General features: G+C 36.3%; 1 protein-coding gene across 1 annotated transcript in view; it reads left to right on the plus strand.

The window, feature by feature from the left end:
* The window catches only part of LOC147596585 (nipped-B-like protein), a 117,908-nt gene extending 99,112 nt beyond the window's left edge, over window positions 1–18,796 (plus strand). The window contains exons 31-46 of the mRNA XM_086769681.1: window positions 724–777; window positions 1,956–2,064; window positions 2,633–2,769; window positions 4,496–4,636; window positions 4,963–5,056; window positions 5,167–5,321; window positions 5,586–5,676; window positions 10,834–11,007; window positions 11,550–11,740; window positions 12,543–12,650; window positions 14,024–14,224; window positions 14,633–14,779; window positions 15,636–15,931; window positions 16,279–16,453; window positions 17,045–17,230; window positions 17,792–18,796. Coding sequence (XP_086625807.1) covers window positions 724–777; window positions 1,956–2,064; window positions 2,633–2,769; window positions 4,496–4,636; window positions 4,963–5,056; window positions 5,167–5,321; window positions 5,586–5,676; window positions 10,834–11,007; window positions 11,550–11,740; window positions 12,543–12,650; window positions 14,024–14,224; window positions 14,633–14,779; window positions 15,636–15,931; window positions 16,279–16,453; window positions 17,045–17,230; window positions 17,792–18,157 — 2,625 coding nt within the window. The 3' untranslated portion in view covers window positions 18,158–18,796. The remainder of the gene's footprint in view (window positions 1–723; window positions 778–1,955; window positions 2,065–2,632; window positions 2,770–4,495; window positions 4,637–4,962; window positions 5,057–5,166; window positions 5,322–5,585; window positions 5,677–10,833; window positions 11,008–11,549; window positions 11,741–12,542; window positions 12,651–14,023; window positions 14,225–14,632; window positions 14,780–15,635; window positions 15,932–16,278; window positions 16,454–17,044; window positions 17,231–17,791) is intronic.
* Window positions 18,797–19,572: the final 776 nt, after the last annotated feature.

The raw sequence follows: 19,572 nt of genomic DNA on the forward strand, positions 1-19,572 counted from the left end.
AATTAAATAGCATGTCTCAAAAAGAAAATCTATTTAAAATAAAATGCTTATACATTTGTAGTGAAAATGCGTTGGGTAAAACCACTGTGATGAGAAGATATTTTAATATCAGTTATACTAAGATGTACATATCAAATAAAAATAGTCACTTCACTACTTAAAATTATGGGTTTAAACTCCATCCTGCTTTTCAATATTTTTAGTGAATGATAGTGTAGTGTGCATTTTTCCAGACTGAGAAGTCAATCAATTTGACTTCAGCTAAATTCTCAGTTCTCCTGCCAATTCTGTTTTGGAGCACCTGTGAGCCTTTCCTGACATATTATACCAATGAAGGCTTAGTTTGTTTGTATAAATATATATATATATATATGCATATATACATACACATGTTCATTTTTAATATGTCAGACTTGTATTTGTGCATTAATCTCTACAAATTGTTGTTCTACAAAAGCAAAATTTGGTTTATGTTAGAGCCATCAATCTCCAGTAAAATGTGTAGGCCTTGTGTTGTATGGGATACAAACTCTGGGATCACTTAAATGGTGAGAACTACTCTTCAAATGCAGAAGACAGTTTCTGATCTCCAAAGATATTGTACTGAATGTTTACAAAAATATATCTATGCATATTTACTTGTCTTTTAAGATGACATCTGCATTGAAGTATTTTTTTCTTTAGATGCCGTTTTAACCAGTTTATTCTTAAAACTACTTTTAGGTTGCAGCTTGTAGAGATACAGGATATGATTGGTTTGAACAGCTTCTTCAAAATGTAAGTACTGAATTTTGAATGTATGGCACAATCACTGTAAGAATTTTAACATTTTTTTTGTACTAAAACACATTGAAGGGAGCCTACAAGAGCAGTCCTTTACAGTAGACAAATTCAATTCATGCCCTTTAAACATCTGACTTTTTAAAAAATCTTCATTGGTGTAATTTTCTTTGTCTCCAACATTAGTTTCTTTCTTTCCATATGATCTATTTTAAAAATACTTCACTTTTTGTTTTGAGGAGAGTTTTTGTTTATTTGGCTTTAATTTCATGGTCTCTTCAATAATAAGTGACATAACATGAAGTCCACAGCTAAGATACTTAATTCTGAAATGAGGCCTCTAGCATAATGTAGATCTTTTAAAATGGTAGATAAGTGTATTTTCACATCCAGTATGTTTGTTACACAGTTTATAGAAGCAGTGAATCTTCAGAGTATAGCTTATTTCTCCATTATATTTTACTCTGATTTTTCTAAGAAATTAGCTTGGTTTGTTTATATCTCTTAGCCTGTGTTATCTTTCTCCTCTACAACTTGTATGCACTCATTAATTTTCAAGCAAAATTAACAGAAGCATGCATGGGGAATTAGAGGTCTCCAAAGATTTTACTTTAGCCTGGAATGCCATTAAAATAGGTAGCCAAGTAAACCAAAGTGCCTCTTAATGCCTGCACTGAAGAAAAAGCTATGGTACGGCCTCAATTAAATTAACTGATTTAAATGTTCATAGAACTGTTTCATCTTAGTTTGATACTTTTGCTTAGTGTCAAAAACAACGTTCCTTTTGAATTTGCTCTTTTTTTTTTTTTCTAAGCATTTTAAAAAGCCATCTAACTCCTATTAGTTACTGCTGGCAAGTATGACTACATTATTGTTTTCTGCATTATTTCATTAAGCACAAAGTTAACTTTCATCCCAATGCAATAATCAGTAGAACTGTTCTATTCTGTCTTTTTGTTGCAGTTAATTTTTCTTTACTTCTCTTACATTTTAGTTTGATTTTTTTTTTAACTTCCCTTGTTTTTTCTTCACCATGTAACTTTTATGGAGAAGTTAAATGCTTTAGTAGTTTAAAATCCTTGTGTATCTGTAGTAATTGTTATAAAACTAGCATGTATCCAATGTAAATGAATGCATCCTTAATACTAAATAATTTTCTGTTGCATCTCCTGTAGCTGTTGAAGTCAGAAGAGGATGCGTCATATAAACCTGTGAAGAAAGCCTGTACTCAACTTGTTGACAATTTGGTTGAGCACATTCTTAAATATGAGGAATCCTTATCAGGTAATATTGTTTACAACCCAGTAGCTACTTTGAATTTTATATGTTACTGTAACAGTGTTGTTCAAATTATTATAGAGAAAAGTTACTTTTACAGAATTCCTATTACAAAAATGAGTAATGAATTATTGCATTTAAGTTTATTATGAACTTTGAGTACTGTATAATAATAAAGCTTCCCTAATTTTCTCTAGCTAACCACAATAACAGAATTACTTTTAAAATAATTTGTTCAGACTTTTAGATCACTAAAACCAAAACAAATGTGGCAAGCTTTATTTGCATTAATATGTTCTACAGTTGTAATAGGAATCGTTGACTGGGCCAGTGTTCTGTGTACACTAAGTAGTTTAAAAACTAGTGATGTCTTTGAAGCATCTTTGCTTCTTACTTCACATTTTTGTAATCACATACAAATGTTAACACATTATGTTCTCATCTCTAATCTAATAAGAATATTCTGTATTGATCTTGAAAGATATGTTATGAAAGAGAGATTCATATGATGATTTGGCCATATATTTTTCATTGCTCAAACATTACTTTGTGTATTTTCTAATTTTTTTTTCAGATACTGACAACAAAGGTGTGAATTCTGGTCGCTTGGTTGCTTGCATAACCACTTTGTTCTTATTCAGCAAAATCAGGCCCCAGCTAATGGTCAAACATGCCATGACCATGCAGCCGTATCTGACCACTAAATGTAGTGTAAGTAGAGAAAATTAGAAAATCAGTCTTTTTTTTTTCCCGGATAATTAAGCATAGAAATTAATAGCTGTCTTGTATGCTTGATGAAATTGTGTTTCTATTTAATGAGCATCATATCTTCTGAAGATATTAGGTCCTTTTGATGATCTCTGTAGCTTCTAAGATGCTATTCCTCACCATCTGCCTCCACATTTTACAGCCAAATGAAACTGAAACCTGTGCTGCCTCTTTCCCTTGAGGACAAAAACCCTATGTTTCACCTGTTATTAAATATTTTTTTAAAATTGTTTTATTTTGTAGTCACAGTCTTAAAGTAGTTAAGATTTAACATATGAATCTTAAGACTAAAGATATGGTTCCATAAGATAGAGTCATCTAACATATAGCAAATATATCAGAAGGAAAATGTCCTGCTCTATCCTCTTCAGCACTTCACCTCTCCCTTCCCTAGCTCTGGTGTTTTTGTATTCCCCTGTAAGACAGTTTAGCTCACAAAAGAGCACTATAATGCTGAATCCCCATCCCTGGTAAAATAGCCCCCTCCTCTGAAACATTGCATTGCTTTCTGCCATTTTGATTAGCACAGTTGGGTCAGTGAACATTGTGATGAACCCCTGATCTGGCAGAAGGAGCAGGGCAGGATCATGCAGCCATGGCTCAAGGAAGAGCTTGGCTGGGTGAGTGGCAGCAATCCATTACATTAGGTCAGCTGCCCAGGGAACGGTAGGCTTGAGAACACTTGTTATCAGCTTAGCTTGTAGGTATAGCTTAGCATTTTACAGGTTCAGCCCTGCAGCATTCTCTAGGCACATCTACAACAGACTTAGAGCTACTTCTGATGAAACAGTATAGGAAAGAGTTATCTATTTACTTGCTGCAACATCTCTTTAGTGTGTTCCGTAAGTTTTGTACTTATACAGGTTGAGATGAATTGTAGAATTACCACTGTCAGCTCGAATATGTTAAATAGCTTGATAGTGGCATTTGGGAATTATCCTATTGTGATTAGTGAGCTTGATTTGTCAAAAAAGTCAATTTTTAGCAGGATATATATTTAATATGTAAATGTTTTCCACAGATTCCTCACTTACAATACATATACAGTCATGATCATGTAAACCAGTAATCATTTCAATTGTAATTTCTATATTTTTGCACATTATTAACTATTTTGTTTAAGCCACATTCAGCCATAGCACAACACCATTTGTTGCCAATACCTGTTGCCAGGTGTTGTGTGTTCTCTTGTGTGCATGTGTCAGGAAGAGTTCCTAGATTTGTTGTAGGACTCAAAAAAACTATCAGGACCAAGTTTTCAGGTTTGTCACAACCTTGATGAGAAGTGAAGTTCTGCTTCTACAGATTTTTTTTTTCCCGCAATTTCTGTAGAAGGACTTACTTTCAAAATAATATGTAATTTAAAAGCAGATGTAAACCAGATAAATATTCTTTTAATTCTTTACGAAATATCTTACATAAGATACATAATTGTATTATACTATTACATAATTGTATTCTATTAATATGCATTGTTAATATATTATTTGTATTAATATTATTGTGTTGTGTATGATATGTATAATACATATATTATTATGTATTTGTATTATATCAATATGTATTATGTAACATTAATACATATGTATTACATAATACATATTAATAATACTTAGCTTATAGGTAACACAGCCCGAAATGTTAAATGTTATAAATACTGTTGTTTCAGACCCAGAATGATTTCATGGTGATCTGCAATATTGCAAAAATCTTAGAACTTGTAGTGCCACTAATGGAGCACCCAAGTGAGACATTTCTTGCCACTATTGAGGAAGACCTCATGAAACTCATCATCAAATATGGCATGACGGTAAGCTTTTAATTGCTACTCTTCAGTTGATTCCATTTCACATTGTGAAATACATGGTTTTGATTTAAAGAAAGTCTGCCTTCATTGTAAAGATAACTTTTGAGCCATGAAAAATCAATATTCTTGCTTTACTGGTGTTTGTATGTGTTATTGCTATATTTTAACAATTATGAGTTTGGGCAGGTTTTCAGAACAGTCTAGGAGATGGACATTACATTTGTTAGATTGTTAGTTTTAGTTGTATATAGCTTTTTCCTACATAACTTCACAAAAATCTATGTTTTAACTTCTAAATATATAACTCATTTGTTCTTTCTTGATCCTAGGTTGTTCAGCATTGTGTGAGCTGTCTTGGGGCTGTTGTGAACAAGGTCACCCAGAACTATAAATTTGTGTGGGCTTGTTTTAATAGATACTATGGTAAGTAAAATCACAACATATAATTGTCCCTTTTCAGTTTTGGCTACAAGTCTTGTCTTAGGGATACACTATGATTAAATACTGTGATCAAAACTTTTATCTTACTGTAGGTGCACTTTCAAAATTAAAAAGTCAACATCAAGAAGACCCTAACAGTACAATACTTACTGCCAATAAACCAGCACTCCTTAGATCACTTTTCACTGTTGGAGCATTGTGTCGGCATTTTGATTTTGATCAGGAAGATTTTAAGGGCAACAGTAAGGTAAAATAACTTGTATTTACTCTCCATGTCTTATGTATATTGAATGCTCCACTTCAATTTGAAAGCACAGTATTCCTAGTTCCTCAAAGTTATGTATTTTTTCATAATGCATACAATATAACTTTTTGATTTGTAAATACATGGTTTTGCAAAGACCATGCAGTAAGACTGTGTTTCTCCTTTTTGATATTTATGTTTTTTATAAGAGATTAAAAACAATGTTTAATCTTCAAATAGCTATTATTTTTTGTTTTATTTCTTCAGGTTAACATTAAGGATAAAGTACTTGAACTGCTGATGTATTTTACAAAGCATTCAGATGAAGAAGTACAGACAAAAGCCATTATTGGCCTTGGTAAGAAATATTAATAGTTTTTATTATTCTGCTATAGTAAAAATCCATGCATTTCACCAGGAATTCATTTATTTGTGTAATGACAGGGGAGTTTGTTTAAAATAAAAGTTCACTGCATGTTTTATTTGAGAACTAGCTATAGAAATGTAGTCAAAGGGATGCTTTGAATTTGCATACTTCTGCATCAGAGTGGATGCTTTTGACAGTGAATGCCTTTTTGATGTGACCAAGTCTTAAAAAGCATCAGATTTCCAAAGTAATGGAGATGTTATTTTTTTCCCCCACATGCAAGTATGTTGTAACTCCACATCTTGTTTTTCAGTTCTTGTGGTTTTGTTTAGTGAGGGGTAGCCTAAGGTGGTAGCTTCTGTAGGAAACTGCTAAAAGAAGTTGCTCCCCTTTGTTCAGGGGACTCGGCTGGGCCTAGGGCAGACCTGCTGCTGGCCAAGGCCGAGCTGATTGGTAGCAGAACGTTCCATGATAACACCTCTGTGATAACGTATTTAAGAAGGGGAAAACAGAACAAAAGGAGAAGAGAAGATGTGAAGAAGCTGAGCAGGGGCAGAGGCAGAGAGGGGAGGCGCAGGCCTTGTGGGCCTTGCAGGCCTCACCCTCTGGCCTCTCGCCAGGCGGCCAACTGGGCCCGACTTGGCCCAGCCTGGCTGCAAGAAGTGGAGAGGAGATGAGATGGATGATGTGAAGAGAACCTGAGAGGAGTCTGCCAGCCTGTTGTGAAGAACTTTTTCTTGTGAGAGGAACGGCTGCAGATGCCAAGGTCAGTTCAGAAGGTGGGGGAGGAGTAATGCTGCTCCTGGCCCGACTTCCCCTGCAGCCTGTGGTGACGACCATGGTAGAGCAGGTTGTCCCCCTGCAGCCCATGGAGGTCCACGGAGGGGCAGAGATCCACCTGCAGCCCGTGAAGGACCCCACATCGGGGCAGGTGGAGGCCTGAAGGAGGCTGTGGCCCATGGAGGGCCTGCTGGGGCAGCCGTTCCAGAGGGACTGCACCCCGTGGAAGAGATGACCCATGCCGGAGGAGTTTCACGAAGGACTGTGGTGTATGGGTGGGACCCCACAATGGAGCAGGGAAGGAATGCGAGGAGTTCTTCCCTCGACGATGAAGCAGTGGCGTAAAACATCGCATGATGAACTGACCGTGACCCCCATTCCCTCTTCCCCCCTGTGCCGCTCACGGGGGGAGAAGGTAGTAGAGATAATGTTAAGCCTGGGAAGAGGGAGGGGTGGGGGGAGGTTATCTCATTCTCTGTCTCATTCTCCTGCTAGTTTTAGGAATAAATGAATAGTTTTCCCCAAGTCGAGTCTGTTTTGCCCATAACAGTAACTTTAATGATTTTCTCCCTGTCCTTATCTCAAACCTTGAGCCGTTTTTCTTATATTATCTTTCCCTATTCTCTCGGAGGGTGTGGGGAGTGAGAGAGAGACTGTGTAGTCTGGTCCCGATCGGGGCTGAACTACGACATCAGTCCACAATGTATGATTAAAGAATAACTAAAAAAAATGCTGGAAAAACTTGTTGGAGAATTTTACGTGTAGGGGCAGATATTCTGCAGGAGTCAAGGGAACTCTTGCAGTTTATACCAACTAGGGGATGCTCTGTGAGATTCCACGAGGCATTGAGATGATGTCATAGTCTAAATATTACAGCTTGTTTGGGGATTTGGCAGTATTTCAGTTTTAAATAGATTCTTTATCTGAAGGCATTGGTATGGTATCTCAGTGACTTGAACTGCCATTGAGTGGTTTCTATCACATTCATCCTCTGCTCAAGGATAGTAGCTGTACATATGAGAGAATCATGTATGGGCAGAAAGACCTTGGTTTCTGGAAGAGTTCAGTTCATGGTTATGGCTTAGTCTAAAGAAAGTTGTCTCCCATGCGTGTGAGCTTGCATTGTATGATTTAACTGTGGACAAGAGTTTTCCTCCTTATACTGCTGTTTAGGTGGCTTTTTAGATATCCTGTTTCAGTTCAGGCTAGGGAGGGCCCTGAGAATAAGGACTGAGACTGAATCTTGATTTGATATTCTGTGAGGAAACCATTTCAGACAGCTGAGTGGGATTAATGGCTTTAGAGTTGTCCCTGTTGCAGGAGCAATCTACAGTATTCTGGACTAGCTGGAGGTTCTTCTAGACATTGTATCAAGATGCACAACACTTACTTTAGTCCATTCTAGTTTGATTGTCCTCTACAGAATATTGCACGTGGGATAGGAGCTGTCTTCCTAACCATAGACATGATTGCTTTACTCATGGATGCTGAGAATGTTGCATTCATCAAATATGTTTCTAAATTACAGACTGAACTGTGATCAGTTTGGGGAAAGAGGAGAAAACAGGAGTGGCTATCAGTAGTCATTCTTCAGATTTTTATTTTTTTTTTCCTCTGCCTGTAAGCATGTCAGTCTTAATTTTAATTAAACTTCAGACAACTGTTTTCAGTGATATATTAATCTCATCTAAGTACTGGTTCCATTTTGAGGGTAGCTGCTGAATGTACAGAGATGTGGTAGGCAGTGCAAAGTTCTACCTTACAGGCTGGTAACTGAGCCAAGTTGTCAAATCCATTCAACATTTGCAGGCAGAAATAAGGTGAAAATGACTAGCAAGCTAATTCAACATTTATATACAGTGAAGGCATCACGTGAAGAGTGTGTGCTTTCCTATCGGTAATAATTAGCGTGTCCTTTCAGTAAGGACACTCAACAGTTTTAGCCTTTGCTTTGGGATATGTCACTGCTGTTGAGGGATTAAACTTAACCATAAGCTTAATGATTATGGTTATGGTTACACTTCTCTTCCAGATGTGTACTTGCAAGGCAGATTGAGGATACAAAATTTTGTTAGTAAATTTAGCTAAACGTGTAAGTATCTAACAGGTAATGTCTTACTCAACCAAGTTCAGTGCTTACTCTTAACAGAGTGAAAATAAAGGTATGAAGAGAAGTGGTGTGAGGGCAGCCCTGAGATGTGAAGTCAGTCTTAAAAGAACACATCAGATGCCTTTTTCCATCTCCTATGACAAATTGTTACGCTAAGTAAGATTTCTTCCCTGCTTACAGGGGATGTAAAAATAAGAATTTCCTTGAGAATACTGGTGGGTTTAGACTCTTTTTAAGTAAGTAAATGAAGGAAAGAAAGAGTTATGGATTCTTACACATACATGCAAGTGCTTTTCATTTTGAAAATTAACCTAAAGAAATTAATTGGACTTTCTTAGAGGTGGTCAAGTTATAAACATCAATATGCAGTCAACGGCTTGATGTCCAAGTGGAGAGCAGTGACGAGTGACGTTACTCAGAGGTCAGTATTGGGACTGACCCTGTTTAACATCTTTGTCGATGACACGGAGAGGGGGATTGAGTGCACCCTCAGCAAGTTTGCCAATGACACCAAGCTGTGTGGTGCCGTCAACACACTGGAGGGAAGGCATGCCATCCAGAGAGACCTTGAGAGGTTTGAGAGATGGGCCGATGTAAGACTCATGAAGCCCAACCAAGCCAAGTGCAAGGTCCTGCACCTGGGTCATGGCAATCCCAGGCACAAATACAGGCTGGACTGAGAGCAGCCCTGCAGAGAAGGACTTGGGGATGTTGGTTGATGAGAAGCTCAACATGAGCAGGCAATGCACCCTTGCAGCCCAGAAGGTCAACTGCATCCCGGGCTGCATCAAGAGGAGCGTGGCCAGCAGGTCAAGGGAGGTGATTCTGCCCCTCTACTCTGCCCTGGTGAGACCCCACCTGGAGTACTGTGTCCAGTTCTGGAGCCCCCAACATGAGAAGGACATGGACCAGTTGGAGAGGGTCCAGAGGAGGGCCACGAAGGTGATCAGAGGGCTGGAGCACCTCTCCTGTGAGGACAGGCTGAGAGAGTTGGGGCTATTCAGCCTGGAGAAGAGGAGGCTCCGGGGAGACTGTATTGTGGCATTTCAATATTGAAAGAGGGGTTATAAGAAAGATGGGGAGAAACTCTTTAGCAGGGCCTGTTGTGATAGGACAAGGGGTAATGGATTTAAACTAAGAGAGGGTAGATTCAGACTGGATATAAGGAATAAATTTTTTTACAGTGAGGGTGGTAGAACACTGGCACAGGTTGCCCAGAGGTGGTGGATGCCCCATCCCTGGAAACATTCAAGGCCAGGCTGGATGGGGCTCTGAGCAACCTGATCTGGTTGGAGACGTCCCTGCTCCTTGCAGGGGGGTTGGACTAGATGACCTTTAAAGGTCACAGAATCATAGAATGGTTAGGGTTGGAAGGGACCTTCAAATGTCATCTAATCCAACCCCCCTGCAAGGAGCAGGGACATCTCCAGCTAGATCAGGTCACTTCCAACCCAAACTATTCTATGATTCTATAGAGTGCACAATTATAATATATACTCCAAAGAGGAGCATCATTCCTTTTCCTTTCCCTTCTTTCCCCTTCATCTCCCCTGCCTTCTCTCCTCTTCCTGTTTTGAGACTGAAGTGGGATCTTAAACACACTGAGGTCTTGCCTTAGACTTAGCCTTTACCTACACTGTCTTTTCTGTGTGCACAGAGCCAGTTTTAAAAACCTGACTCAGTCTTCCCTTTGTTACAGCCACTTTTATACATTGCTTTTGCATAATTTTATTTGTTTTCATTTTTCCCCCTATTCTTCATTTATGTTCAGGCTGTTCAGTAGGGCCTGTTGCGATAGGACAAGGGGTAATGGTTTTAAAATAGAGGGGGGTAGATTTAGATTGGATATTAGGAAGAAATTTTTTACAGTGAGAGTGGTAGAACACTGGCCCAGGTTGCCCAGAGAGGTGGTGGATGCCCCATCCCTGGAAACATTCAAGGCCAGGCTGGATGAGGCTCTGAGCAACCTGACCTAGTCGGGGATGTCCCTGCTCCTTGCAGGGGGGTTGGACTAGATGACCTTTGAAGGTCCCTTCCAACTCTATCCATTCTATGATTCTATAATAGAACTCCTTATAAGCTTTTAATGTTGTCCATATGAAAAAGAAATACTATTTGTACTAGAAAAAGCTAGGCTATTGGGAGTAGATAAATTTCATACCTCTATTTTGAAGAAAGACTTAAAAGCAGAAATACCATTTCTAGATAATATCATGGAATATTTTATAATTTTTATATATCTTTTCTTGCACCCTTAGGATTTGCATTTATACAACACCCAAGTTTAATGTTCGAACAGGAAGTGAAGACTCTGTACAACAGCATTCTTTCAGATAAGAACTGTTCAGTGAACTTAAAAATTCAGGTGTTAAAAAACCTCCAGACCTACTTGCAGGAGGAGGATACACGTATGCAGCAAGCAGACAGAGATTGTAAGTGTTGAGTAGTTCTGTGCTAATGAGGCATGCAAAACCTAAACTTTCTTGCATACAGTTACTATATACATGAATGGACTCACTTAAGAATGTTATCTAATCAAGAATATTGTACACAAAGTATCTTAGAATAATTTCCAAAAATTCATTATGTGCATAGGTATATTGAGAAGTGTAGCTTATTATTTACTTTCATGATATATAAATCCTGAAAGCAATCAGGAATGCATAATCGCTATAATGATGGTAGTAATACTTTTTATCAAAATCTTCTCCAAGTTTAATTTGCAGATACAAAATAATAATTTTTTTAAATTAAAACCTTTATTGAGGAATGAGACTTTAAAGTCATGTCTCTTTAGTTTTTTGAAGTATTATTTACCATCAGGCTGTTATATGTTTCATGAGATCATAAATCCATTTTAAGACATCTGAAATGTGTATGTATTGTAAAGCTTAAAGATTGATACGCATCAAGTAGTGGCAAAGTAAATTATTATACTGTGGTGAGTGTGCTCTTGCTTTTGTCCTTTTTACAGGGAAAAAAGTAGCAAAGCAGGAGGACCTGAAAGAAATGGGTGATATTTCCTCAGGGATGAGTAGTTCCATCATGCAGCTATATCTCAAACAGGTTCTTGAGGCTTTCTTTCATACCCAGTCCAGTGTACGCCACTTTGCTCTAAATGTCATTGCACTGACGTTAAACCAGGGTCTCATCCATCCTGTTCAGGTATGGTGAACTTTTATGTTGGGGGCTTTTGTTATTCAAGTTTTCAGAGGTTTTTACGCTTGCTAGACACATTTCTAGTTTTTCTCTTCCAGCTATGTTACAGTAATTTTTTACTGTAGCAAGGGGCCTTTACAGAAAGCATATTTTGAAATCTATTTTATGTTGTTTAGCCAGTGAGATTCCAAATGCTGTATTTTCCTGTCTTTGGATCAAGATGTAAAAGCCCAGCCAAGTGCCTAAAGAGCACTTACAAGTGTACATTGGAGCATATTTCTGTCATAGTTACAAATTTCAGGTGTATGCCAAGCTGTTTTCTTTATTTAATTCTTTATCCTGAGAACTGTGTCAGCTTCCCTCCACCTCAGTCCCCATGTCCTCCAAAAACTATGGAATTCCAAAGTCAATGTCAGAACTTCAGTTATTATCTTCTTTTTTTTTTTTTGCTTACATAATATTTTTGTTATTATTTTTTATACCATAGCCATTGTGCATGTTTAGTCATAAATGGTGTTTTCCTTTTTCTTTAAATGGTATTTTTTTGTAGTGTAAATCGACTTTAGAGTTTAAGAGAAATGGAAATATTACCCGAAACCTCACACAACTTCTGTCATTTATAATGCTGGTTTCTTGTGTATTTTGTACTATTTGCTTGCAAAAAGTAGTCAGGTAGTAAGTTGCATAGAGCTTCTATTCTAGTTTCTGCAGTAGTCAGGATATAAAAAGAACAACAGTGTAATAGAAGAACAAAGAATGAGAAAGCAGAGGTACAATGACTGAATAATCACTTCATTTGTTTTTCAAGTGTGTGCCATACTTAATTGCTATGGGCACAGATCCAGAGCCCTCTATGCGAAACAAAGCTGACCAGCAGTTGGTGGAAATAGACAAAAAATATGCTGGATTCATTCACGTAAGTAATTCTAATTTATCATTTTACAAAATACCATTACATTCTCTGGTGACCTAACACTTGAATAGGCCTCAGCTGCAGAAAAAGAATATAAAGTAACAAGTAAACAATAACTATAAGCAGTTGTAAAGAAGATCCCGACTCTTTCCTCTGTTTAGAGATTTCTGTTCTTAGAAATAGAAAGGATATAATAATTTGAAGCGTCTCTTTCAGTCTAAAATTTCCTTTAATTTATAATTCACAGTAGTGTTTTCCTCACTGAATAATACATAAGAGCATTTATTTGATAAGAGGTAAGGACAGCTGTTTCATAATGTTTAGCAATGATTTTCCTGTATTGGTAGACTAGGGAAGAGAACACCTTGTAAAAGTAGAGGTCCTTATTGTATATGTATTAGAACATTAAGTCATCAAGGCTTTATAAATTTTAATCTAAGCAGAAGCAGCATAGGAAGGTGTTAAGAACTGAGGGATCTTGCTGAAAGGAAAATCTGAGGTTGAAATGAGGACTTGTGGAGTTGTGGCATAGTGCCATTAATTCTGCTTAAAATCTAAAACTGAGCTGCAACACCGTCTCCTTATTTCAGAAGGCCCCAGTCTTGATTCAGTCTGTATACTACATTGTGGACACTTCCCAAATCTGATTCTATTCTGCTGAAATTGGAGCATTGCACTGTTCACGGCATCCAAACAGATACCCAGTCCAGTAGGTGAAGACTAGCAGATGAAATTTGCTATGCAGGCAGCTGGGATTTAAGACAATGTATATAGATTAAGAGACAACTATACTGAACAGAAGCAGAGGTAGTATGAGGAGAGTTGGATATGCATCCTAGCTAGAGATTGTTTCTTCTGAAAGTAGAGCAGGAGCCTTGAAGTAAGTAACATCAGCTAGAAATTACAGAATATATGCAATAAACCTAATTTTCTATTTGTCAGTCCTATTGTACTAATATGGACTCAGTTGTTGGTTTCACTACAAGTGACATCAAGCATACACATTTGGTGAAATATTCTGTTCATGTATGAAAACATTTCAGTATTCTTGAAAATTGTTTAAATTGGAATACCTGGCTTCAGTGGGTAAACAGATTAGCTGTATGTTTCTAACATAGAATTTACAGTGAAAGCAGTTCAGAAGACATTTTGATCTCTGCCACAAATTCTGTTTTAATCTGTTTGCCAACTCAAAAGGTAGTAGTGCACCACTGCACGTTTGAAAGTTAAACTTCAGATGAGCATTCACTTAAAAGGAAATAAGCTAAAAAATGAGCTAGCAGTTTCTGTTGACAGGCATTTGTTTAATTTTCCACTTTCAGTTTTACTGTTTGAAAGCAATGGTTTAAATAAAAATAAATACTTATCAATTTCAGATGAAAGCAGTGGCTGGTATGAAGATGTCTTACCATGTACAACAGGCAATCAATACCTGCCCAAAGGACCCTGTAAGAGGTTTTAGACACGATGAATCATCCAATGCGTTGTGTTCACACCTATACTCCATGATCCGAGGGAACCGTCAACACAGACGAGCGTTTTTAATTTCTTTACTGAACCTCTTTGACGATACTGCAGTATGCATCACGTTTCCTTCACTTAGAAAATAAAATATAGCATTACAAGCTTAAATTCTCTGTTTACAATGTATTTTTATGTCAGAATTATTGATAACTTTATTTCCCTAAGGTACTTTCTTTTGCTTTGTGATATAAGGTATTTACCTATATAATAGAATGCATTTGTTACTCTTGCGTTATTCTGTACCTTTCTGTACTCAGTTTGGATTGATCAGAAATAATGTATCTTCAGGTATGACTAAATTTTGCATTTATACATGTTGTTTAGAGTGAATTTGGGGAGTATGTAGAATAAAATTTGTGGTCATGTTTTTGCTCTAGACTGTTAGGAACACAGGATAAGTGTATAAATCTAAGATATCTGTATGTATATTTATATGTACTTTTTATTTTTTTAACTTCCAGAAAACAGAGGTGAATATGCTTTTGTACATAGCAGACAATCTAGCCTGTTTTCCTTATCAAACGCAGGAAGAGCCACTGTTTATAATGCATCATATAGACATTACACTATCAGTTTCTGGTAGCAACCTACTACAGTCATTTAAAGAGGTATGTGCATTTATATTTTAGTATATTTATTATGGTGGCAACATAAGCTTCTGTATAATTTAGTCTTTTTTCAGTGAAGACAGTACCATTATTATGATATCGACCAGTAGTGTTGCTTTGTAACCGGTAGTTAAAAAACAAACAACCCTTTCTCTTCTGGCCTGAACATTCTTTAGATGGAGGACCAGTGTGTAGCACCAGCACATAGAGGATGAGATCCTACTTGGGACATGTTAAGTTCTGTTATGAAAAATCATACTACGTGCAGTAATAATGCAAGTGTGAAATTCTGTAGCTCTACAAGTAGTAGAACTGATTATTGGTAATACTGTATATGATGACTTGGGGGGTTTCTGTGGTCAGTAGTGTAATTAGTGTCATAGAATTTTAACAGAGACAAGGATTAAAACCAACTTGGACTAGTCTGTACCAAAGTACCTATGGAAATATATGCAACACACAAAAATTATATTCAAGTGAAACAAAAATGGAATTTTCCTGATTTATTGTATTTGGCCTTCTACTGCATTTTACTGTCTCTGCTAACAAACTTGAGCAGTTTTTTTTTTAAGATTAACATGCCATTGGAGTACAGATTGCTTCAGTTCCTTCTGTAACCACCTTGCAAAAACATGTGGACTTTGGATCAATTTTTTAGGGGCCCTGGGTTATAATTCAGCATTTTTTTTGCCATAAATAATTTTAGTCTTGGAATATCAAATTATGAATTAATAACATTGTTCAGGGAGTTCTTCCTAATTTAAGCCAATAATGATTTTGGAAAGATTTTTTTAGAAACGTACATGATGCTACTTACCCTAATTTCGGAATGTGTGTTATTTTCTCTGTCTCACAGTCTATGGTGAAAGACAAAAAAAAGGAAAGAAAGCCTTCATCAGATGAAGAGACTGAAAGTGACAGTAACAGTGGTAGTGAGAGTGAAAGTGAGGAGGAAAGTTCTAAGCCTCGGAGGTTACGGAAACGAGTAGACTCTGATTCAGATTCTGATGAAGAAAATTATATAAATGCTGTGATGAAATGTTTACCAGAAAATTCAGCTCCTTTAATTGAATTTGCAAATGTCTCCCAAGGCATATTATTACTTTTGATGCTGAAACAGCATTTAAAGAACCTCTGTGGATTCTCTGATAGGTAAGGATATTTCAATAATAGGCCATCTTGGTTTTTAGTGAGTTCTTTGTAAGGATTAAGTTTGGAAGTTTTGGGTTTTTTTTTTTAAAAAAGTTGATTGTCGATAATTGTTTAATCAATAGATTTGTATAAGAGAAAAAACATAAATGTAATAGGTTGAACATAATGAAAGTTTGGCTTAGAAAAAGAATTATTTTATTTATTACCAGGTTGTCTATTGTATACAAAATTATTTTTTGCTATATTGAATACATAAATATATTTAATATTTGATATATTAAAAGCTTTTCCTTGAAATTGCTTTGGACTTTCCTTAAAAGCTCTTCCCTTTTGTTTTCTTTAAACAGTAAAATTCAGAAATATTCTCCATCTGAATCTGCAAAAGTTTATGATAAAGCGATAAACAGGAAAACAGGAGTGTATTTCCATCCAAAACAAACTCTGGATTTTCTGCGAAGTGATATGGCTAATTCCAAGATCACTGAAGAAGTGAAGAGGAATATAGTAAAACAGTACTTAGATGTAAGTAAAGTTGCTTTGCAGAAAATCTGAAATCCTTTCAAACTAGGCAACACAGTATAAACTTAAAAGTAGATGCTGATGTACTGGATGAACATTTCAAAATGCTAAGTTCCTGGTAATCTTATGCGATATACTGATAACTCACCATTTTCTTTCAGGATGTTTAACAGGATTAACTTTCAAATTCTTCTAATAAATTTAAACACAATAAAAATTAATTTCAACTAAAGGATATTCATCTTTACAGAGTATTTTCTAATTTCTGGTATCCATCTTGTATACCTCTGCCGTGTAACTTGTTCATTTTATAGGAACAGAGACTAGATCTAGTGTATTTACCTCTCCCCCTCCCACCTATTAACTTGAGAAAACTTGCAATTTTGGAAACACAGGAAGAAAGCTTTTACATATCTACTAGAAAATGAAAGTTAAAAGTTTTTAGAACAAAACACAAGCTGTTGAAGTTTGAAGTTGTCTGCCATTTGTTTTATCCTGTTTCTTTATCTTTTCATTTGGTTTTGATTTAATGTAGTGTGATATGAATGTCTATTTTTAAAGTTAGAATGTGGACTGATCTGATTTTTTTAATAGTTCAAGCTCCTTATGGAACATTTGGATCCTGATGAAGAGGAAGAAGATGGAGAGGTGTCAGCTAGCACAAATGCTCGGAACAAAGCAATTACCTCGCTGCTTGGAGGAGGCAGCCCTAAAAACAATGCAGCTGAGACAGAGGACGATGAAAGTGATGGGGAGGATAGAGGAGGAGGCACTTCAGGGGTGAGGCGGAGGAGGAGTCAACGTATTTCGCAGCGTATTACGTAAAATTATTTTTATGTGCTTATAAATGTCAGTCTATTATATTAAATGTACACCAAGTAATGTAATCCACATGAAAGAAAGAATTTTGTAGATAGAGATTCTCTACTTAACCATTTATACAACTTTTGTAGAAAGTTTAACAGAAAAGACAATAAAAAAATCCAAACTAGAAAATGAGATTTATCCCATACAAAAATTTATTAATTTTCCTTTGGAATGTACTGTGTGTTATCCTTTTTATTGTTGCCAAGTTTTTATGTAGCTTTATGATTCGTGTGTATATATAATTTTATATATCAATAAGAGATAAAGACACGGGTACAAATTAAGAGTATGTGGTTTTACAAGGATATGTTAACCCCTTGGCGCTGGCGATCGCGGTGCGTCTCATTGCCGGCAATGGAATGTGTGCCGGGAAATCCCAACTCCCGGCGTCAAGGGATTAAAAGCAATAAAAGCAATAATTTCACTAAAGTTCTTTTGTGTAACACTTGGTCTTTTTTCCCCCCAATGTTTTAGTCATTGAGAAGGTCAAAACGAAATTCAGACTCTACGGAGTTGGCAGCACAGATGAATGAAAGTGTTGATGTCATGGATGTCATCGCTATTTGCTGTCCAAAGTACAAAGACCGACCACAAATTGCAAGAGTAGTACAGAAAACCAGCAATGGCTTCAGTGTTCAGTGGATGGCAGGCTCCTACAGTGGCTCCTGGACTGAGGCTAAGCGCCGTGATGGCCGCAAACTGGTGCCTTGGGTAGACACTATTAAAGAATCAGACATTATTTACAAAAAAATTGCTCTAACGAGTGCTAATAAGCTGACTAATAAAGTCGTTCAGACTTTACGATCGCTGTATGCTGCCAAGGATGGAACTTCCAGCTAATGAATTTGTACATACAGCCAAATTTACAGGAATTGAAATAACAGAAAAACTTGAAATATCAACTTTCTGGCAAAAAAAAAAAAATCAGTTAAATGAAGAGTAAGAATGGAACCTGGGATGCAGGAAAAAAGGAGGAAATGTTTGGTAAACATTTATGTGGGAGCTTCCTTCGCTGTTGTGCAGCAGAAACTTCTCAGTTCATTTTTACCCCCACTGTATTATAGTTTAACAAAAAATTGTTTATATCTTGAAAAAAACCTTTCTGTTTAAAAAAATAAACAAGTGAATGTTGGAAATTAGTCTGTTAATGTTCTTAATAAAGTGTTCTTGGAGTTTAACCTAGCAGCGGATGGCTTTCTTTAGCTTAGCCCAGTTTACAGGGAAGCATTGTTTTTCCAGGCTGAAAATGGCAGAATCTCCTGGATATATAATTTATTCTGTTGAAGGAGGGAAGAAGAAAAAAAAAAAAAAAGGGGGGAAAAAAAGCATGCAGTATCTATGACCTATCTGCAGGAGGATTTTTTGTAAATGTAGATTTTGGTGTATTGGGTCACCCTGAAATAATACAAGAAAAGGGATCCCCAGCAAATCTGGTGGAATGAATACTGCAATAAATTTTTTTACTTCTCTTTGTTACTTGTCTGTTTCTATTTGAATTTCTTATTGTAAAGATCTGTTTAAATCCATTTATATTATTTTGCAATCTTTTATGTAAAATTTCCTATATTAGTGGTTTTCAAAACAAGACATAAAATATTGTTTATACAGTTTGTATAGGCTGACTTCTGAATAATTGGTATCTTTTTATTTTTATCCCTTAAAGGGTGTAAACACAAGTTAACTCCAGGGTTTTATTGTATCCTGCAATATTTAGTATTAACTCTGATTTAGCACTGTGCCAAACACATTTTCAAGAGTACATTTTGATATAAAAAGAAACTATAGTTTATTCCTTGTATGCTTCAATTTCTTTCTAACGCTGTCCAAATGGTAATTTATGATAGTTTAAATTTGGGGAAGGCTGAATGAGTATTCTACTTGGGCTAGCTGGCCATGTATGCATTTCTCTAGGTTAATATAGAGAGGTTTGTGTGAAAATTAAATAGCTACCAGTATCTGAGGAGTGAATGGGTATGAATCTGGGTAATTACAATACATTCCTTCACAAATGAATTTTTTTAAAAGTTTGTATATTAGCCTATTTTTTTTACTAATTGAAAGATGTTTTCACATTTTGTAAATTGAAAAATGCTATTGAAAGCTTTCAGAAGCATTTGTTTTGACTACATTGCCACAAGCCTTTCATAAGCAGTTCGCCTTTCTAGAGAGTAACAAAAGCAGCAGATTTACACACAGAAAAAATCTAAAACAGCTAAACTTTTTAGAGGAATATTAAACTGTGCAGTGTTTTCAAA

The sequence above is a fragment of the Chlamydotis macqueenii genome, chromosome W (genome assembly GCF_036417535.1).
Source record: "Chlamydotis macqueenii isolate bChlMac1 chromosome W, bChlMac1.mat, whole genome shotgun sequence".
NCBI classification, from domain to species: Eukaryota; Metazoa; Chordata; class Aves; order Otidiformes; family Otididae; genus Chlamydotis; species Chlamydotis macqueenii.